This window comes from Neoarius graeffei, chromosome 25, assembly GCF_027579695.1.
Source record: "Neoarius graeffei isolate fNeoGra1 chromosome 25, fNeoGra1.pri, whole genome shotgun sequence".
NCBI classification, from domain to species: Eukaryota; Metazoa; Chordata; class Actinopteri; order Siluriformes; family Ariidae; genus Neoarius; species Neoarius graeffei.
In genome coordinates, this window is record NC_083593.1 from 57,314,371 (window position 1) to 57,331,038 (window position 16,668).

At 42.3% G+C, this 16,668-nt stretch overlaps 1 protein-coding gene across 2 annotated transcripts in view; it reads left to right on the forward strand.

The window, feature by feature from the left end:
• The window catches only part of sh2d3ca (SH2 domain containing 3Ca), a 70,911-nt gene that overhangs the window by 47,921 nt on the left and 6,322 nt on the right, over nt 1–16,668 (forward strand). For both annotated transcript variants that reach the window (XM_060908938.1, XM_060908939.1), the window contains exons 4-10: nt 6,972–7,100; nt 10,034–10,458; nt 11,090–11,214; nt 11,534–12,009; nt 13,062–13,177; nt 15,468–15,639; nt 15,746–15,857. In XM_060908938.1, the coding sequence (XP_060764921.1) occupies nt 6,972–7,100; nt 10,034–10,458; nt 11,090–11,214; nt 11,534–12,009; nt 13,062–13,177; nt 15,468–15,639; nt 15,746–15,857 (1,555 nt within the window). The remainder of the gene's footprint in view (nt 1–6,971; nt 7,101–10,033; nt 10,459–11,089; nt 11,215–11,533; nt 12,010–13,061; nt 13,178–15,467; nt 15,640–15,745; nt 15,858–16,668) is intronic.

Here is a 16,668-nt window from a genome sequence, read left to right on the forward strand (position 1 = left end):
GTTACGCTCCGTGTGTGTGTGTGTGTGTGTGTGTGTGTGTGTGTGTGTGTACATGGCCGCACATCATACAGCCATATTAAAGCCCGCACCACTTCCCGTTTCTGCTTTTCCTCTCATGCTTTTTGCCTAACGCAGGTAACTTAGATCAGAAACCACTTTTGAAAAAAAATTGCCACCATTTCATGATTTGTTTCTTTTGGGGTTTTTTTGCTCGGCCTGGTGAATTTATGTCATGGATTTATTTCAAAGGTAAATCACTAGTGCAGTGCTGAGCAGGAGGTGATGTTGAAATGGGTGTTGATGCCTTTTCATGAGTAATGGAGGAGCAGCGTGTTATAATTCAGCCTTACACACACACACACACACACACACACACACACACACACACACACTATCCAGAGCAAAATTGTCTGTTCTGTCTGGGTGAGAGGGGTCTACTGTTTCTCTCCTGTCAATCACAGCAACACGATCCTTTGTGTATGTGGAAGAGGGTAGATAGCACTTTCCTTAGAGTGTATTCCTCACAGCATGAGCAGCAGTTTCAGGCTGGTTTCATGTGTCTCAAAGGAAGCACATAATTGTCTTCACCCTCCCTGATTGGTTGTTGGGTGGGGATGATCAAGATCACATGGGACCAATGTGGGGATCAATCAACACAGTCAACAAGTGAAAAATCTGGAGTTAAATTCAGTGTGTAATTTTGTAATATTTAATCACACCTCTTTGTCCTATTTAGGTTGTTATACTTTTTTAAATTTATTTATTTATCTACTCATTTACTTACTTCCTTATCAAACACCCCTTATCAAACACCTGATACTCATCCTCACACCCAACCTGATATTAATCTAATACCTGAGGTTGATATGCAAAGTGTGTGACAAAGTGTACTACAGGGTTTTTTTTTTATTTGTGTGAAGAAAATAGTTGTCGTAGCAGAACTGACTGGTTTATATACGGTTTATACTGTAAGTACAGTCCATTATAGGAAGCTGCCCAGGTCCAGTGAGCCTGTGGAACACCGTGTGGTTCTTCTGCAGGTGTGTTCTGCCGTGTTGTGTGCTCTGAGATGCTTTTCTGCTCACTGTGGTTGTAAAGAGTGGCTATTTGAGTTATTATAAAGTGAATGCATGAAGCTTTTATGCACTGAGCTGCTGAAACAGGATTGGATGATTGGATGATTGGAGGGTGTAGGTGCAGGTGTAGATGTTGCTACCATTAGACTCTACTATCACTCTCGGATTTTTTTCTAATTAGACCACTGCATATCCTCTCTATCAGCCGATATCCTTCTGACTATCAGTGTGTAGTGTGTGTGTGTGTGTGTGTGTGTGTGTGTGTGTGTAGGCAGAGGTGACGTGTCCCTGCAGGAAACTAGGCCTGCTAGAGGACTTGCTCTATGTGGGACGGAGTAAAGACAAAAAGAAATGAGGTTGTTCCTCAGCTGTGTGTGAGGAGTGAAACACAGACTCCTCTCTCTTTCTCTCTCCCTCTCATTTCTCCAAAATGAATAGTTTAATTTATTTATTTATTAATTTACTTGTTGGGCAGCACGGTGGTGTAGTGGTTAGCGCTGTCGCTTCACAGCAAGAAGGTCTGGGTTCGAGCCCCGTGGCCGGCGAGGGCCTTTCTGTGCGGAGTTTGCATGTTCTCCCCGTGTCCGCGTGGGTTTCCTCCGGGTGCTCTGGTTTCCCCCAAAGACATGCAGGTTAGGTTAACTGGTGACTCTAAATTGAGCGTAGGTGTGAATGTGAGTGTGAATGGTTGTCTGTGTCTTATGCCGCTTTTCCACTACAAACGCAGCTGAGCCGTGCCGTGCTGAGTCGGGCTGAGCGGGGCTGTTGAAGTTGCATTTCGACTACAACCGCGCTGAACCGTGCTGGCTGGAAGTGGGTGGACACATTGGGTGGAGTTAGCGAAAGTGGGTGGACGTCAGGTGATGTCGTTAAGCAGCGCAAACAGTGACATCAGTGATCTTTTAAGCGGTAGTCTCACGACCCGAATAGTAAACAATAAACATGGAGGACATGAAGTCGTTAGTGTTGCTGGTCTTGGTGCTGTGGCTTGTTGTCACCGACAACGCCAACAGATACTGGCAAGAGCGTATAGATGAGGCGAGGCGCATAAGGCTCCAGAAATTCTCGTAATTCGTAATTCTTCTCCTTCCGGGTTTACGGTGTTTACAGATCCCAGCGCGCTCGCGGGGCGTGTGTGGGCATGTGAGGACACTCCTCCTCACCAATCAGTGCACAGGGGAGTGTCTGCTCATGCCCCCAACCTCACTCGGCTCGTTTTGGCTCGCTTCAGCCCCACTCCAAAACGGTGCGAGTTTTAGGGGCTAAGCAGGGCTGAAGCGAGCTGAGTCGTGCTGGTTTTTGGTAGTCGAAACGCGAGCCGTGTCGGGCTGAAGTGAGCTGAAGAGAGCTGAAGTGAGCTGAAAAAGGGTAGTGGAAAAGGGCCATATGTGTCAGCCCTGTGATGACCTGGCGACTTGTCCAGGGTGTACCCCGCCTTTCGCCCATAGTCAGCTGGGATAGGCTCCAGCTTGCCTGCGACCCTGTAGAACAGGATAAAGCGGCTACAGATAATGAGATGAGAATTTACTTGTTTGTTTGTTTGTTTGTTTGTTTGTTTGTTTGTTTGTTTTTATAAATCAGATCAGTATGATAGGACACTTAAGGTCAAAGTGAGTTTTAAAATCAGTCCTGTTTATCGTTTTTTTTCTCTTTTCCTCCATCTTTTCTGTATTCTTCTTCTTCTCTTTTTTCTTCCCTCTCTTCTCCTCCTGTCTTCATTTTCTTTTTCTTCTCGATTTCTCTTCTCTTCTTTAATTCTCTCCTCGTCCTGATGGAGTATTGTACAGTAACACAGTCACAGTCATATAAACAAACACGACTAGAAGGGTCAAGACCACGCCTCCACCTGGATCCACACACACATCCGGATTTACATCAAAATCTAATCAGATGTTCCTGGGCCCACCTTTCCTCAACATTTCATCAAAATCTGTTGACTACTTTTTGAGTTATGTTGGGAACAGACAAACAAACAAACAAATGAAGGTGAAAACATGACCTCCTCTAACAGCGCGGGTGGCAGAAATAAATCTGAATCCTCTCAACTCAGCGCGCGTTCATGGTAGTGTTCTGAAGAGAAAACTGAGATGACCACTTCACTTTCTCCTCCTCACCCTCCTCCTCTTCCTCCCTCCTCCTCTCTCTTGTCTGTCTTCCTCCCTCCTCCTCTTCTTCCTCCTCCTGCTTTCTCTTCCTCTCTCCTCACTCTCCTTCTCTTTCCTTCTCCTTTCCTCTCTCTCCTTTTCTTCCTCTCTCCTCCTCTTCTCTCATCTCTCCTCTGCCTCTCTCCTCCTCCTCCCTCCTCTCTCCTCTTCCTCTCTCCTCCTCTTCTCTCCTCATCTCTCACCTCCTCCTCTCTCCTCCTCTGTCCTCCTCCTCTCTCCTCTTCCTCTCTCCTCCTATTCTCTTCTCCTCTCTCCACCACACTCCTCCTCTTCTTTCTCCTCTTCATCCTCTTCTCTCCTCACCTCTCTCCTCATCTCTCACCTCCTCTCCTTTTCCTCTCTCCACCTCCACTCCCGTCCTCTTCTTTCTCCTCCTCTTTCCGCCTCCTCTCTCCTCTTCCTCCCTCCAATACAGGAAGTGACTTGTGTACAGATCTGTTTTTTTCCCAGTGGTCGCAAGACCAGATTATTGTTTCAGAGCTCGAGGCCCAAACTCCCTGCGTGTGTCTCCTCTCAGCGGCCAAAGTCAATTACCGCAGTATGAGATTACACAGGGACGGAGTGTGTGGACGGACGTGCTCCCATTCCCCCGGGACATGAGGGCAAAAGCAATAACTTCATCCACTTGACCCTGCTGCTGTTTTTTACACACACACACACACACACACACACACACACACACACACACACACACACACACACACACAGAGCTCCAGTGTTACAGTAGTTTTGACTTATTTCTCAGTTTGAAATTATGAAATATTTCTGTCAGGATTATAATTTTAGAATCTATTTTTATTATTTATTTTCAAATTATAAATGTAGAAATTGCAATTAATAACAATAACCAAAACACTTGAGATATCATTTGTGGTTAAATTTAGTATGTTAAATATTAATATATTCAATAATTCTGTCACTTTAATACTCATCTCATCGCATCTCATTATCTGTAGCCGCTTTATCCTGTTCTACAGGGTCGCAGGCGAGCTGGATCCTATCCCAGCTGACTACGGGCGAAAGGCGGGGTTCACCCTGGACAAGTCGCCAGGTCATCACAGGGCTGACACATAGACACAGACAACCATTCACACTCTCATTCACACCTACGGTCAATTTAGAGTCACCAGTTAACCTAACCTGAATGTCTTTGGACTGTGGGGGAAACCGGAGCACCCGGAGGAAACCCACGCGGACACGGGGAGAACATGCAAACTCCACACAGAAAGGCCCTCGCCGGCCACGGGGCTCGAACCCGGACCTTCTTGCTGTGAGGCGACAGCGCTAACCACTACACCACCGTGCCACCCACTTTAATACTGTTTTAATAAAAAGAATATTTTTTTCTTTAGTATATTATTAATTATTAATAATTATAATTATATAAATATTATTATGTGTCTATTAGATTTTCTTACACACAGTAATTATAAACATAAAGCAAATTATTTTGTGTTTGTTCTATATTTATATTTTATTATATTTCTTGCATTATTGTATTTTGTATTACTGTATTGTATTTTAGGGCTGATGAATAATGTTTATTTTTAATCGTAGTTCTTAATTTTGTATTTATTTCAGAAATATTTAATGTAATGAGAGTATATCGTTATATCAAATAACACAAACATAGCTAAGACTTTTATCTTAAAGTCACTTTATTCAGTGTAAAGTTTCCAGATAATAATAATAATAATAATAATAATAATAATAATAATAATAATAATAATAATCTTTAATCCCACTGTTGCAGTCATTCTCTCCTTGAACACAAAGCAGGCTGTGTGTGTGTATGGTGTGTGTGTGTGTGTGTTATTTGATGTTGTGGTCTTTCACTCTGACAGTGTGCCTGAACTTAATCTCAGATGAAAGACACAAAGCATCTATTGTCCTCAGACTCACTCTCCGTCTGTCTGTCTGTCTGTCTGTCTGTCTGTCTGTCTCTCTCTCTCTCATCTGTTATTGTTCCCACTGTATCTGTATGACAAGAGTAAGTTACAAAATACATCAGACTGTCTGAGCTTGTGTGTGTGTGTGTGTGTGTGTGTGTGTGTGTGTGTGTGTGTGTGTGTGTGTGATAAAGGAGATATTTAAAGCTCGGATCTGTGTGTATTCGGTGAGAACAGAAGTGATGATGAACTGCGTGAAGTTTTTATTTATCACTTTCCTGATTTACATGCAGAGGATCTGAGAGGTTTCGACTCGCTCTTCCCAGAATCCTCTGCTCTCAGTAATGAGTCGCCATTTTCGATGCCATCAGTATTCCACTGTGTCACGTTTGAAAAACAATCCGTAACAACGCGGCTTCATCCTCAGCCATGGATCTGAGACTGTAACAGGAAACTGAAGATATTTTATCAGAGGAGTTTGATTTTAAATTCTTTCATCTGGTCCGTTCTGGGTGTGTTTGGTTATTCCGTTATAACAGACCAGAACCGGTCTCAGATGTCTCGCAGGCAGCTACAAGGGAAAGAAAATATCAGCAGTATTGTGTTTGAAATGTCCACATGTGACCCATAGATGGATTAAAGGTTTGAGATGGATTTGGAGGAGGTCAGTGAGAGTGAATGTGTGGAATTCAGTGAGGTGAGCGAGCGAGAGGGGGAGGAGCTTTAAGACACAGAGGAACAGACGGAAACTAAACCCACAGATGGGGCTTGGAGAAGGTGGAGATGGCCCCTTTAATTGCACTTTTCTTTAACCTTCTGTTTAGATTCAATTTCTTTTGACTTTACTGTTTGTGATTCTGCCTCACTGGACTGAAAACCTTTGAGATTCATTAAAGACACCTTTAATACATTAAATAGGATCAATTTATCACATCAATCAATACAAATAAAAATGTTTTAACAGAACAAAAGAAATTTTTTTTTGCTAATTAATTCATGTCTGGTATTTATTTTATATCTATCAAATATGAATATATCTTGAATAAATATATAATCTTAAATATATAAATATAAATAAACACAACATGAAAATTATAGTGTATTTATGTTCTGTTAGACTGAGTGCTATACTCACTTTAAAAAAAATTAAATACCAATTTGTTTTTATCTTTGCTTTAATTTCCATGATCTCAGGTGAAGTTGGATCAAACTGAAATCATTAAATCATTAAATATCAATAAAATCTGGTTTTTTAAAAAAAAAATTATTAGTTAATTTGTTCCAAATGCATAAATGTAATTTTAAGAAAATTTATTTTACCAATAAACTCTGGAAAATTGTTAAAATGAGAACATTAGGAGATTTATATATGCATCCAGATTAAAAAAACAAATAAACACAATGCTTGTTTATAAATTCTTCTTATTTTTTATCATGATTTGTGATAATTCAGAGAAATTTCTATTGAATTCATTTTCAGTTCTTGGTTATTTTTAATGTGCTTCAACATAAAAGCTTTGTTTGACCATTTATTCATTTAATATAAACCACTTAAAAACTTGGTGCTCAAAATAAAAAGCATTACTTATAGTCAAATGCAAAACTTTGTAAACACCCCCCTCCCCCCAACGGTTTCTGTGTGGAAAACAGTCTGCTTCCAGTTTACAATTTTCACTATTAATATTTATTGTCTTTTTAAATTTTGTCCTCACAGTGTTTGAGTTCACATTCAACTATAACAAGTTATTATTTCTGTGAACTTTAACTATCAGTGTATAATGTGTGTGTGTGTGTGTGTGTGTGTGTGTGTGTGTGTGTGTGTGTGTGTGTGTGTGTGTTAGTTCTCCAAGGAGAAGTACCTGTTGGAGTCTCCCCCAGAGAAGTTGAGGAAGGAGCTGGAGGAGGAACTCAAACTCAGCAGCAGTGACTTGAGGAGCCATGGCTGGTACCATGGCCACATCCCACGAGAGGTCTGTGTGTGTGTGTGTGTGTGTGTGTGTGTGTGTGTGTGTGTGTGTGTGTGTACAGTATATTCTTTATTTATTTCTTCATGTGCTAAATTTAGTACTTTTCTAACACCTAAAGAAATATATCACCAATTAGAATATCAATAAACACACAGTAAAGGATAAAAATGTAAATAAATACATTTTTAAGTAAATAAAGTAAATACTTTATTTAAGTCAGTATAGTATGTCACAAGAATCTTATCTGTGCATGTTTTTTAAGAAGAAGAAAGAAGAAACCTTTATTTGTCACATGCACACTTCAAGCACAGTGAAATCCATCCTCTGCATTTAACCCATCTGAAGCAGTGAACACACACACACACACACACACACACACTCAGAGCAGTGGGCAGCCACACCAGAGCGCCCTGGGAGCAGTCAGGGGTTCGGTACCTCGCTCAAGGGCACCTCAGCCCAAGGCTGCCCCACGTTAACCTAACTGCATGTCTTTGGACTGTGGGGGAAACCGGAGCACCAGGAGGAAACCCACGCAGACACGGGGAGAACATGCAAACTCCACACAGAAAGGCCCTCGCAGGCCACGGGGCTCGAACCCAGAACCTTCTTGCTGTGAGGCGACAGCGCTAACCACTACACCACCGAGCTGCCCAATCTGTAACATTTTAATCTGTAACATTATTTTAAAGATTCAGGGTAAAAAAAACATACAGAACTTTATGAATAAATGAATAAATAAATAAATAAAAGCTGAGTGCAGTTGGGATAAAGTTGCAAATTTTAATTTTGTCTGAATTATTATTGCTTTAGGAAAAATTTACCCACGCTGAGGTTCATTTCTGTGCGAGCATACTTTTTGTAAAATATATCCTAATTCTCTATCCTGACTAATTACTTGTCCATGCACGTTTATGTGTTTGTATATTTTCAGTATGTGCAGCTTTGGATTAGAGACTAACAGGCAAACACTGATGTAGTGTATTGTGATATTAGCCTAATCATGTGTGTGTGTGTGTGTGTGTGTGTGCGCGCGTGAGCTAGTTAGCATAAAGCACTCTGTTAGCTGCCCACGCTGTCTGTGGTGTGACTACAGCCATCTGTGTGTTGGTGTTAGTCCAGCTGGAAGAAAGGAATCTCCACATCCTCCTCTTTCAGCCTGAACTGCTCATGATGCTGCAGTAAAATGTAAAGCGCCACGCTCACATCGCCCTCTGGTGGAGAGTTCTGGTTTACACTTTATAGCTGCAGCGCTTAGGATGGTGAGGAAGGGGTGCCAATATTTATGACATGACTTCATTCATTCAAACCAGTGCATTTGGGGGAAAAATTGAGTTGAAGAGGTGTGGCCTATGTCTCTGTCACTCCAAGTAAGGAGGCATGGCCTATGGATATGTTATTCTAAAGAAAGGGGCGTGGTCTCAGTGGTTGTCACTCCCAGTGAAGAAGGCGTGGCCTCTGTGTTTCTGTTAGTTCAAAGATTCGAGGCTTGAGTTTGGGGCCTGTGAAAGAGGTGTGGCCTCTCGGTGTCTGTCAGCTTCAATAAAGGAGGTGTGGCCTCTGTACCTGTCATTCCAAAGGAAATGTGTGTCTATTAGACAAAATATAAAGGAGGTGTGGCGTTTGTGCCTGACTGTCTTATTAAAGAAGGTGTGGCCTATGTGCCTGACTGTATTAGTAAAGAAGGTGTGGCCTCTGTGCCTGACTGTATTACTAAAGAAGGTGTGGCCTCTGTGCCTGACTGTCTTATTAAAGAAGGTGTGGCCTATGTGCCTGACTGTATTACTAAAGAAGGTGTGGCCTCTGTGCCTGACTGCCTTATTAAAGAAGGTGTGGCCTATGTGCCTGACTGTATTACTAAAGAAGGTGTGGCCTCTGTGCCTGACTACCTTATTAAAGAAGGTGTGGCCTATGTGCCTGACTGTATTAGTAAAGAAGGTGTGGCCTCTGTGCCTGACTGCCTTATTAAAGAAGGTGTGGCCTATGTGCCTGACTGTATTAGTAAAGAAGGTGTGGCCTCTGTGCCTGACTGTCTTATTAAAGAAGGTGTGGCCTATGTGCCTGACTGTATTACTAAAGAAGGTGTGGCCTCTGTGCCTGACTGCCTTATTAAAGAAGGTGTGGTGGCACGGTGGTGTTGTGGTTAGCACTGTTGTCTCACAGCAAGAAGGTTCTGGGTTCAAACCCAGCAGCTGGCGAGGGCCTTTCTGTGTGGAGTTTGCGTGTTCTCCCCGTGTCTGCGTGGGTTTCCTCCGGGTGCTCTGGTTTCCCCCAAAGACATGCGGTTAGGTTAATATGGGACGGCCTTGGGCTGAGGTGCCCTTGAGCGAGGCATCTAACTCCCGATTGCTCCCCGGGCGCTGTTAGCATGGCTGCCCACTGCTCTGGGTATGTGTGTGTGTGCTCATTGCTCACGTGTGTGTACATGTGTGTGCTCACTGCTTCAGATGGGTTAAATGCAGAGAGGAAATTTCACAAGTGTGTGATGAATAAAGTTGTGCTTTCTTTCTTTGCTTTTTCTTTTGGCCTATGTGCCTGACTGTCTTACTAAAGAAGGTGTGGCCTATGTGCCTGACTGTCTTATTAAAGAAGGTGTGGCCTCTGTGCCTGCCTATCTTACTAAAGTAGGTGTGGCCTTGGTGCCTGTCCAAAAGGAGGCATGCCTTTGTGCCAGATAAATGATAATCATAATAATAATTATTATTATATTATAGCTAATTATATTACTATATATTATATATTTAGATTATATCTATTATACTGTAATATAATGTTTATTATTTTATAATGCATTGAACATAATAAATTAAGAAATGATGAAGCTGATGAAGGAATTACTCAGAAGGTTGATAATTGTTGTGATTTAAATCATTGCTTTTCCAGCTGTAAGGATTTTCCCATTTCCACACATTTATAGCATATCACATGTAAACCTGCAGGTGTCGGAGACGCTGGTTCTGCGCAGCGGGGATTTCCTGGTGCGAGACTCTCTGGCCAATGCAGGTGATTATGTGATCACGTGTCGCTGGCAGCAGGAAGTGGTGCACTGCCGCATCGGTAAGGTTCTGGTGAAGAGCGGACAGACGAAGGTACAGTTTCTCCTGGAGGATGAGACCTTCGACTCGCTGCCCGCACTGATCCGGCACCACGCTGGCACCGGCCGGCCCGTGTGCCCGCGCTCCGGTGCTCAGCTGCTGTGCCCGGTCAACCGCACACTGCCCCTCAGGTACCTGGAGGCCACGTTTGCCCTGGCAAGCGGGAAATCAGGGTCACATTCACCATCTGCTCAGCGGGGAGCGCACATCAAGAGACGCAGCGTCACCATGACGGACGGCCTGACCACCGAGAAGCTCATCCCACACAGGTGAGCGAGGGAGAAAACAATGATTATGAAGATGAACAGGTTTATAGAGGCTGGTGAGGGAACAACTGATTATAGCTGCTATAACGTAAGTGAGAACAGGAGCTAATTTGTTTCACAAACATTACATGTAACTATAAATGGATAAAAAGTATGACTTCTTGTTCTTCGACTAATAAAATTTGTAATCCATCCTGCGTCATCAGCGATGGCGAGTCGAGTGAAGCGGCTGACTCTCGAGTGTCAGACACCAAAGTGAAGACGGAGCAGGGATGCAGCTGGTGTGTGTGTGTGTGTGTGTGTGCGCGTGTGTGTGCGTGTGTGTGTGCATGTGTGTGTGTTCTAGTATAGACCTGTCCCTCATTCTCACTCTTCTCTCCACAGTGATTGTTTTTGCACTTCAAGTCCCAGCATGCATTGCGTCTGACCCGAGCACTGAATGTGTCACGAGCTCGTTTAGTCTCGTAGCAGCACGAGTTTAGCTAGACGTGTGTCATGCTAGTCGTAGCTTCACCACACAGGATAGAAGATGTAATATGAAGAAAGAGTATGCTACCTTGTGTTTTTAATGTGTGTGTGTGTGTGTGTGTGTGTGTGTGTGTGTGTGTGTGTGTGTGTGTGTGTGTGTCACCAGTCCATCCACAGTTCACCATAAAGATGCCATGAGGAACTGTGCGCACAGTATGGACCAGATCCAGGAGATGCGCTGTCCTCTGTCCCCTGTAGGAGAAGCTCCTCTCTCTCCTGCCTACACCTCCAGTACGTAAACACACACACACACAAGCTGCATCCCTGCTCTGTCTCTCTCTCTCTAGCTTTATTAGTTTTTTTGTCTTTCTGTTTCTGTCTCTCAGACATTGTCTCTGTCTGTCTACTTGTTTCTTTAATTATCTTTCTCTCTCTGTCCCTTTCTCAGTCTCTTTGTGACTGTCTCCATCTGTCTGTCTCGCTTTATTTCTTGTCTCTTAATCTCTCCCTTTATCTGTTTATGTCTCTCTGTCTTTCTTACTCTTTCTCCGTCTTTCTCACTTTATCTCTCACTGATAACTTTCCTTCTCTCGCTTCCTTCCTTCCCTAGTTTCCCGTCACAGACATGGCTCAGGTGGGCGTGTCTTGGCCGTCATTCCACCTTCACCGGTGATGCGACGCTCCAGCGAGCCCCACCTCTCCCCTTCCTCCTCCAGTAACAATGTCCCGTGCTCAGACACGCCTCCCAACGCTCACAGCTACCCCTCAGATGGCTCAGAAGGAGGAGGCAGTTATTGCGAGCTGAGACCAGGCCAGCCCCCAACACCTCCCTCTAAGAGCTACGTGGAGAGGCTGAGGGTGGAGGAGAGCCGAGTGCCAGGCTCCACCCCCAGTGATGGAGGCGAGAGCTTCACCCTGCCTCTCATGGAGAGTAGTTCATGCTTCAGACCCGGGCGGTACCAATCGACCCTGCTTCCTGCAGAGAATAAGCCCCTGGAAATGGGGGTGTTGAAGAGGGTGAAGGAACTGCTGGCTGAAGTGGATCCTAAAACAGCGGCCAAACACATCACCAAAACTGACTGCACGGTACGAAAACAAGACAAAGAGAAATGTTAAAAAGTCTTTATAACGTTTAATCGGAGTGGTAGATCTCTCTCTCTCTCACACACACACACACACACACACACACACATGCACGTCTAACCTAAGAAGGTTTATACAATTAGGGGTTTGATTTTATTTATTCAGATTTGCATCAAACACAAACAGCTCAATAAATAAATACATTAAACTTCACAAAGGAAACAGAAAACCAAGCAGTACCTGGAGGAACCAGTCACCTGGGAGAGTGAAGTAATGGGAAAAGGAAGTTGTGACCAAATAGGGAAAGTAGGAAACAAGAACCAAGTACAACCCTACAGTGGAAAAAGTCAGGGTTTAAATGAAACAGGAAGCAATGACCTTAAAAGGAAAGTAGTTAAAAAGTTAGAGTGGACTTCAGACAGTAAAATATGTCGTCATAAATCAGAACCTTCAAGTAGAAACTTTTATTTCGAATGCAGCATCAGCTACAAACAGAGCTACTTTCACATAAACAGTGTTAAATGTTTGAGGAACCGCTGCAAAAAATGTGCACACCAGAGATATAGAGCATTTCTGCTTCACTATTCATGAATAATAATTAAGCTAATTATGCTAATGAATAGCTACTAGCTTTCATTCATCATTAGTAAAATTAGCATTTTTGTTGCTTGTGTATTTCTTTATGTAGAATCCTTTAATTATATGTTCTGATGCGTTTCAGAAGCCATGTTTGCTAACCTGTCAATAAAACGTGAAATTCAGATAAACACACACACACACACACCTGGAACCAGTGAATGTACCTTTAACATTCCAACATTTCACAGTTCTGCAAACTTACATATGTTCAGTCGTCTCCTGTTAACATCCACGCAGAAGACATGCCCACTTCCTTCCTCCAATTCTGCCACCATCCAATCAGATTAAAGCAGTCTTTATGCAGTAAGGCCCAAATTACATATTAATTAACTGTTGCTGGTAATGAACGTTTGAATAAATTTGAATAGCGAGCCTGAGATTAAACATTCCTGTGGCAACCGTGTGGCTCTGTGCAGGTTGCTAGGATACTGGGCGTTACCAAGGAGATGCAAAGGATGATGGGAGTGGGTTCAGGGCTGGAGTTGGTGACTCTACCACATGGCCATCAGCTGAGACTGGACCTGCTTGAGAGGTAGCACGCGCGCGCACACACACACACACACACAGGCATGTAAAGGCATATACATGGCATGTCCCTGAGTCTCCCTGTATCTATATATGGAAATAAGAGCCTTCTAACTCCATATATAGAAGTAGAAACAAGGAAGTTATTAGCATTCATATATGCAAATTAATTTCCATAGATTTTGTTAGCTAGTTTGCTAACATGAAGCACTCTGACAGGATTTTTAAAGTCCTCAGTATTCATCTTTACTACTGATGCTAGCTAGCTGACTAACATGAGCTAACCAGACTAGATTTCTGAGGATTTTTAATTATATTCATAAGTTATATTATTGTGGCGGCATGGTGGTGTAGTGGTTAGCGCTGTCGCCTCACAGCAAGAAGGTCCGGGTTCGAGCCCCGTGGCCGGCGAGGGCCTTTCTGTGCGGAGTTTGCATGTTCTCCCCGTGTCCGCGTGGGTTTCCTCCGGGTGCTCCGGTTTCCCCCACAGTCCAAAGACATGCAGGTTAGGTTAACTGGTGACTCTAAATTGAGCGTAGGTGTGAATGTGAGTGTGAATGGTTGTCTGTGTCTATGTGTCAGCCCTGTGATGACCTGGCGACTTGTCCAGGGTGTACCCCGCCTTTCACCCGTAGTCAGCTGGGATAGGATCCAGCTCGCCTGCGACCCTGTAGAACAGGATAAAGCGGCTACAGATAATGGAATGAGAAGTTATATTATAATTTGTACCACTTGTTGGCTATCATTAAAAACACCTGACAGGATTTCTGAGGATTTCCTTTTTATTTATTTATTTATTTATTTATTTATTTTAAATGATCTTCACTGCTTGTGCTAGATAACTGGCTAACTTGTCATAAGTACATCACTGCTAATCTTCACTGCTAATATTAGCTAACAGTATGATTTTTAAAAGCCATATTATGTTCATGATTTTCAATCCTGAAGCTAGGCTAACTAGGTTAGCTGGCTAACATGAGCTAATTTGACAAAACATCTGAGGGTTTTTAAGTTACTATAAATCCATAAATATTTGTCATTTGTACTGCTAATGCTGTTAGCTGGCTATCATTAGGTAATCTGACAGGATTTTATTTTTAAGTCATAATCATTATTTAATATTTATGATTTCCACTGCTCATGCTAGACAACTAACTAATCTGGAGTAACCAACAGAATATTTCTAAGGATTTAAAGTCATATTACATCTTAATTGATGATGTTACCTAGCTGACTAACATCAGCTAATCTGACAGGCTTTCTGAGAAATCTTACTATAAATAAAAAATTAAAATAAAAATGTAAGAAAAACAATATGTGACGAGTCATGGAATCCACGGACACATGTCGGCCAAAACGAATCCGAGAAAATCGCAAAAGAAGCATTAATTAATTAATGCTTCTTTTGCGATTTTCTCGGATTCATTTTGGCCGACATGTGTCCGTGGATTCCATGACTCGTCACATATTAGACCATATCAAATGTGTGTTTTTCTGGCAAAACAAACCATCTGAAATTATTTTTTGCTATTTTATAGCTTTATTTAACATGATTTTTCTACAATGTTTTGGATCATTCACAGTTCCAGCTTTCTAAAGGGTTCTGCTTGGAACCTTGAGGGGAATAAAGGGCCCTCTGTTGTCGTGTTCTTGACTCTTTAAGGATTCCTGAAGAAGGACAGATAGAAAAAGATAGATAGCATGTACAAAGCATGTAGCTAGCTTGTTTACTGTTATTAACAGGCTAGCTAGCAAGCATTAGCTTCATACAAATCAAATTTGGCAAAAATACATCATCATAATACAAGAAAAACAAGACATTCTGTCATCCATGCTCAGAAAAACAATAATTTGGAAGGTTAACAATCGTAGTCTTCTAGTTGTAAATTGTAATCACAATGCAACTTTTGTTTTCTAGGACTGTGATATGCTAATGTTGCTAATAATTAGGTAAAAAATCCAGCTGCTTGTTTATGCTAATTGTTTCAAAGTGTATTAAAGTTCTTCCTAGTCAGTTTTTTTTTCTTTTTTCAATTGTTATCCTCACTCTGATTGGCCAAAAACAGTATAGTAGGTGGACCTAATTTGCATAAAGCTGCATTATGTTTATGTTGTTGATTTTGTACCAACTCAGACGAGTCAGTTTAATGTTTCAGGATGCTGTCTGTTCTCTCAGCAGGTTCCATTCAGTTCTTTTAGTCAGAAAGAATATTCTAGAAGGTCTGACCTGACCTGAGACCTGATAGCCATCTGTCCGGCTCTGCTTGTGTTTTGTTTTTGGTTTTTTTTCTCTGCAGGTTCTACACCATGTCCATAATGATGGCGGTGGACCTGCTGGGATGTACGGGCAATATGGAGGAACGAGCCACTCTGCTCTACAAGACCATCCAGCTGGCAGCAGAACTCAAGAGCACCATGGGAAATATGTACGGATTCGCCGCCATCATGAGAGCCCTCGAACTCCCGCAGGTCAGAGGAGAGACAGAGTTTATAAGTCTCTTAAAACATCATTTCTTCTGGAGCATCTGAGCCTTGAGACCAGGTGGACTTCAGTTTAACATGGTGTGTGTTTCAGATCTCACGCTTGGACCAGACATGGATGACACTGAGACAGAGACACACAGAGGGAGCCATCTTGTATGAGAAGAAGCTCAAACCCTTCATGAAGGGCTTAAATGAAGGCAAAGGTGAAGATTTGAGATGGATAATCATTTCTGTGTAGTACAAACTTTCACTCATTACCTAATTTTTTATTTCTTAGTTTTAGTTAAAATATATGTTTCCAATAATTAATGGTAAGAGCTTTGCTCTAGTGTTCTTTGATATAAAATCAATTCACTGATAATTTGCACACACAGCTCGACACGAATGGTAGTCTGACTGTCTGGGACAACCAAACGTTTGGTCAAATCCTCATCTGCCTGTCCGATGGGACGAGTTGAATATTTGATGAAAATCACCTTTTTTATAGTAATTATTCAAGAGTTACATCAATAAAGTTCCAACAAAAACCAGTTCAATCCCCTCAGTGATCCACCCATGTTATTGTTTACGAAATTCTGGCAAAGCAGAGTACAGCAGGTGTGTGTGTGTGTGTGTGTGTGTGTGTGTGTGTGTGTGTGTGTGTGTAAACATAACCATGTCATAATATCTAATTATAGATTATTAAAGTCATCAAAATCGGAGAAATGGTGATCAAATACTTCAATAAAATAAATATCTGTGGTGAATCTTCATTTCATTCGGGCATTCATTGTATTTTTCTTTTGTATGGTTCATATTAACCATCACAAACGATGTAAAATATTTCAGGCGAGTTTTACGACAGTGCCGAACTCACTCACGGTTTGATTTCATTCACAGTCTAATTCTGTCCCCCTCATCACGTCCAACTCCTCATCTCATTATCTGTAGCCGCTTTATCCTGTTCTACAGGGTCGCAGGCAAGCTGGATCCTATCCCAGCTGACTACGGGTGAAAGGCGGGGTACACCCTGGA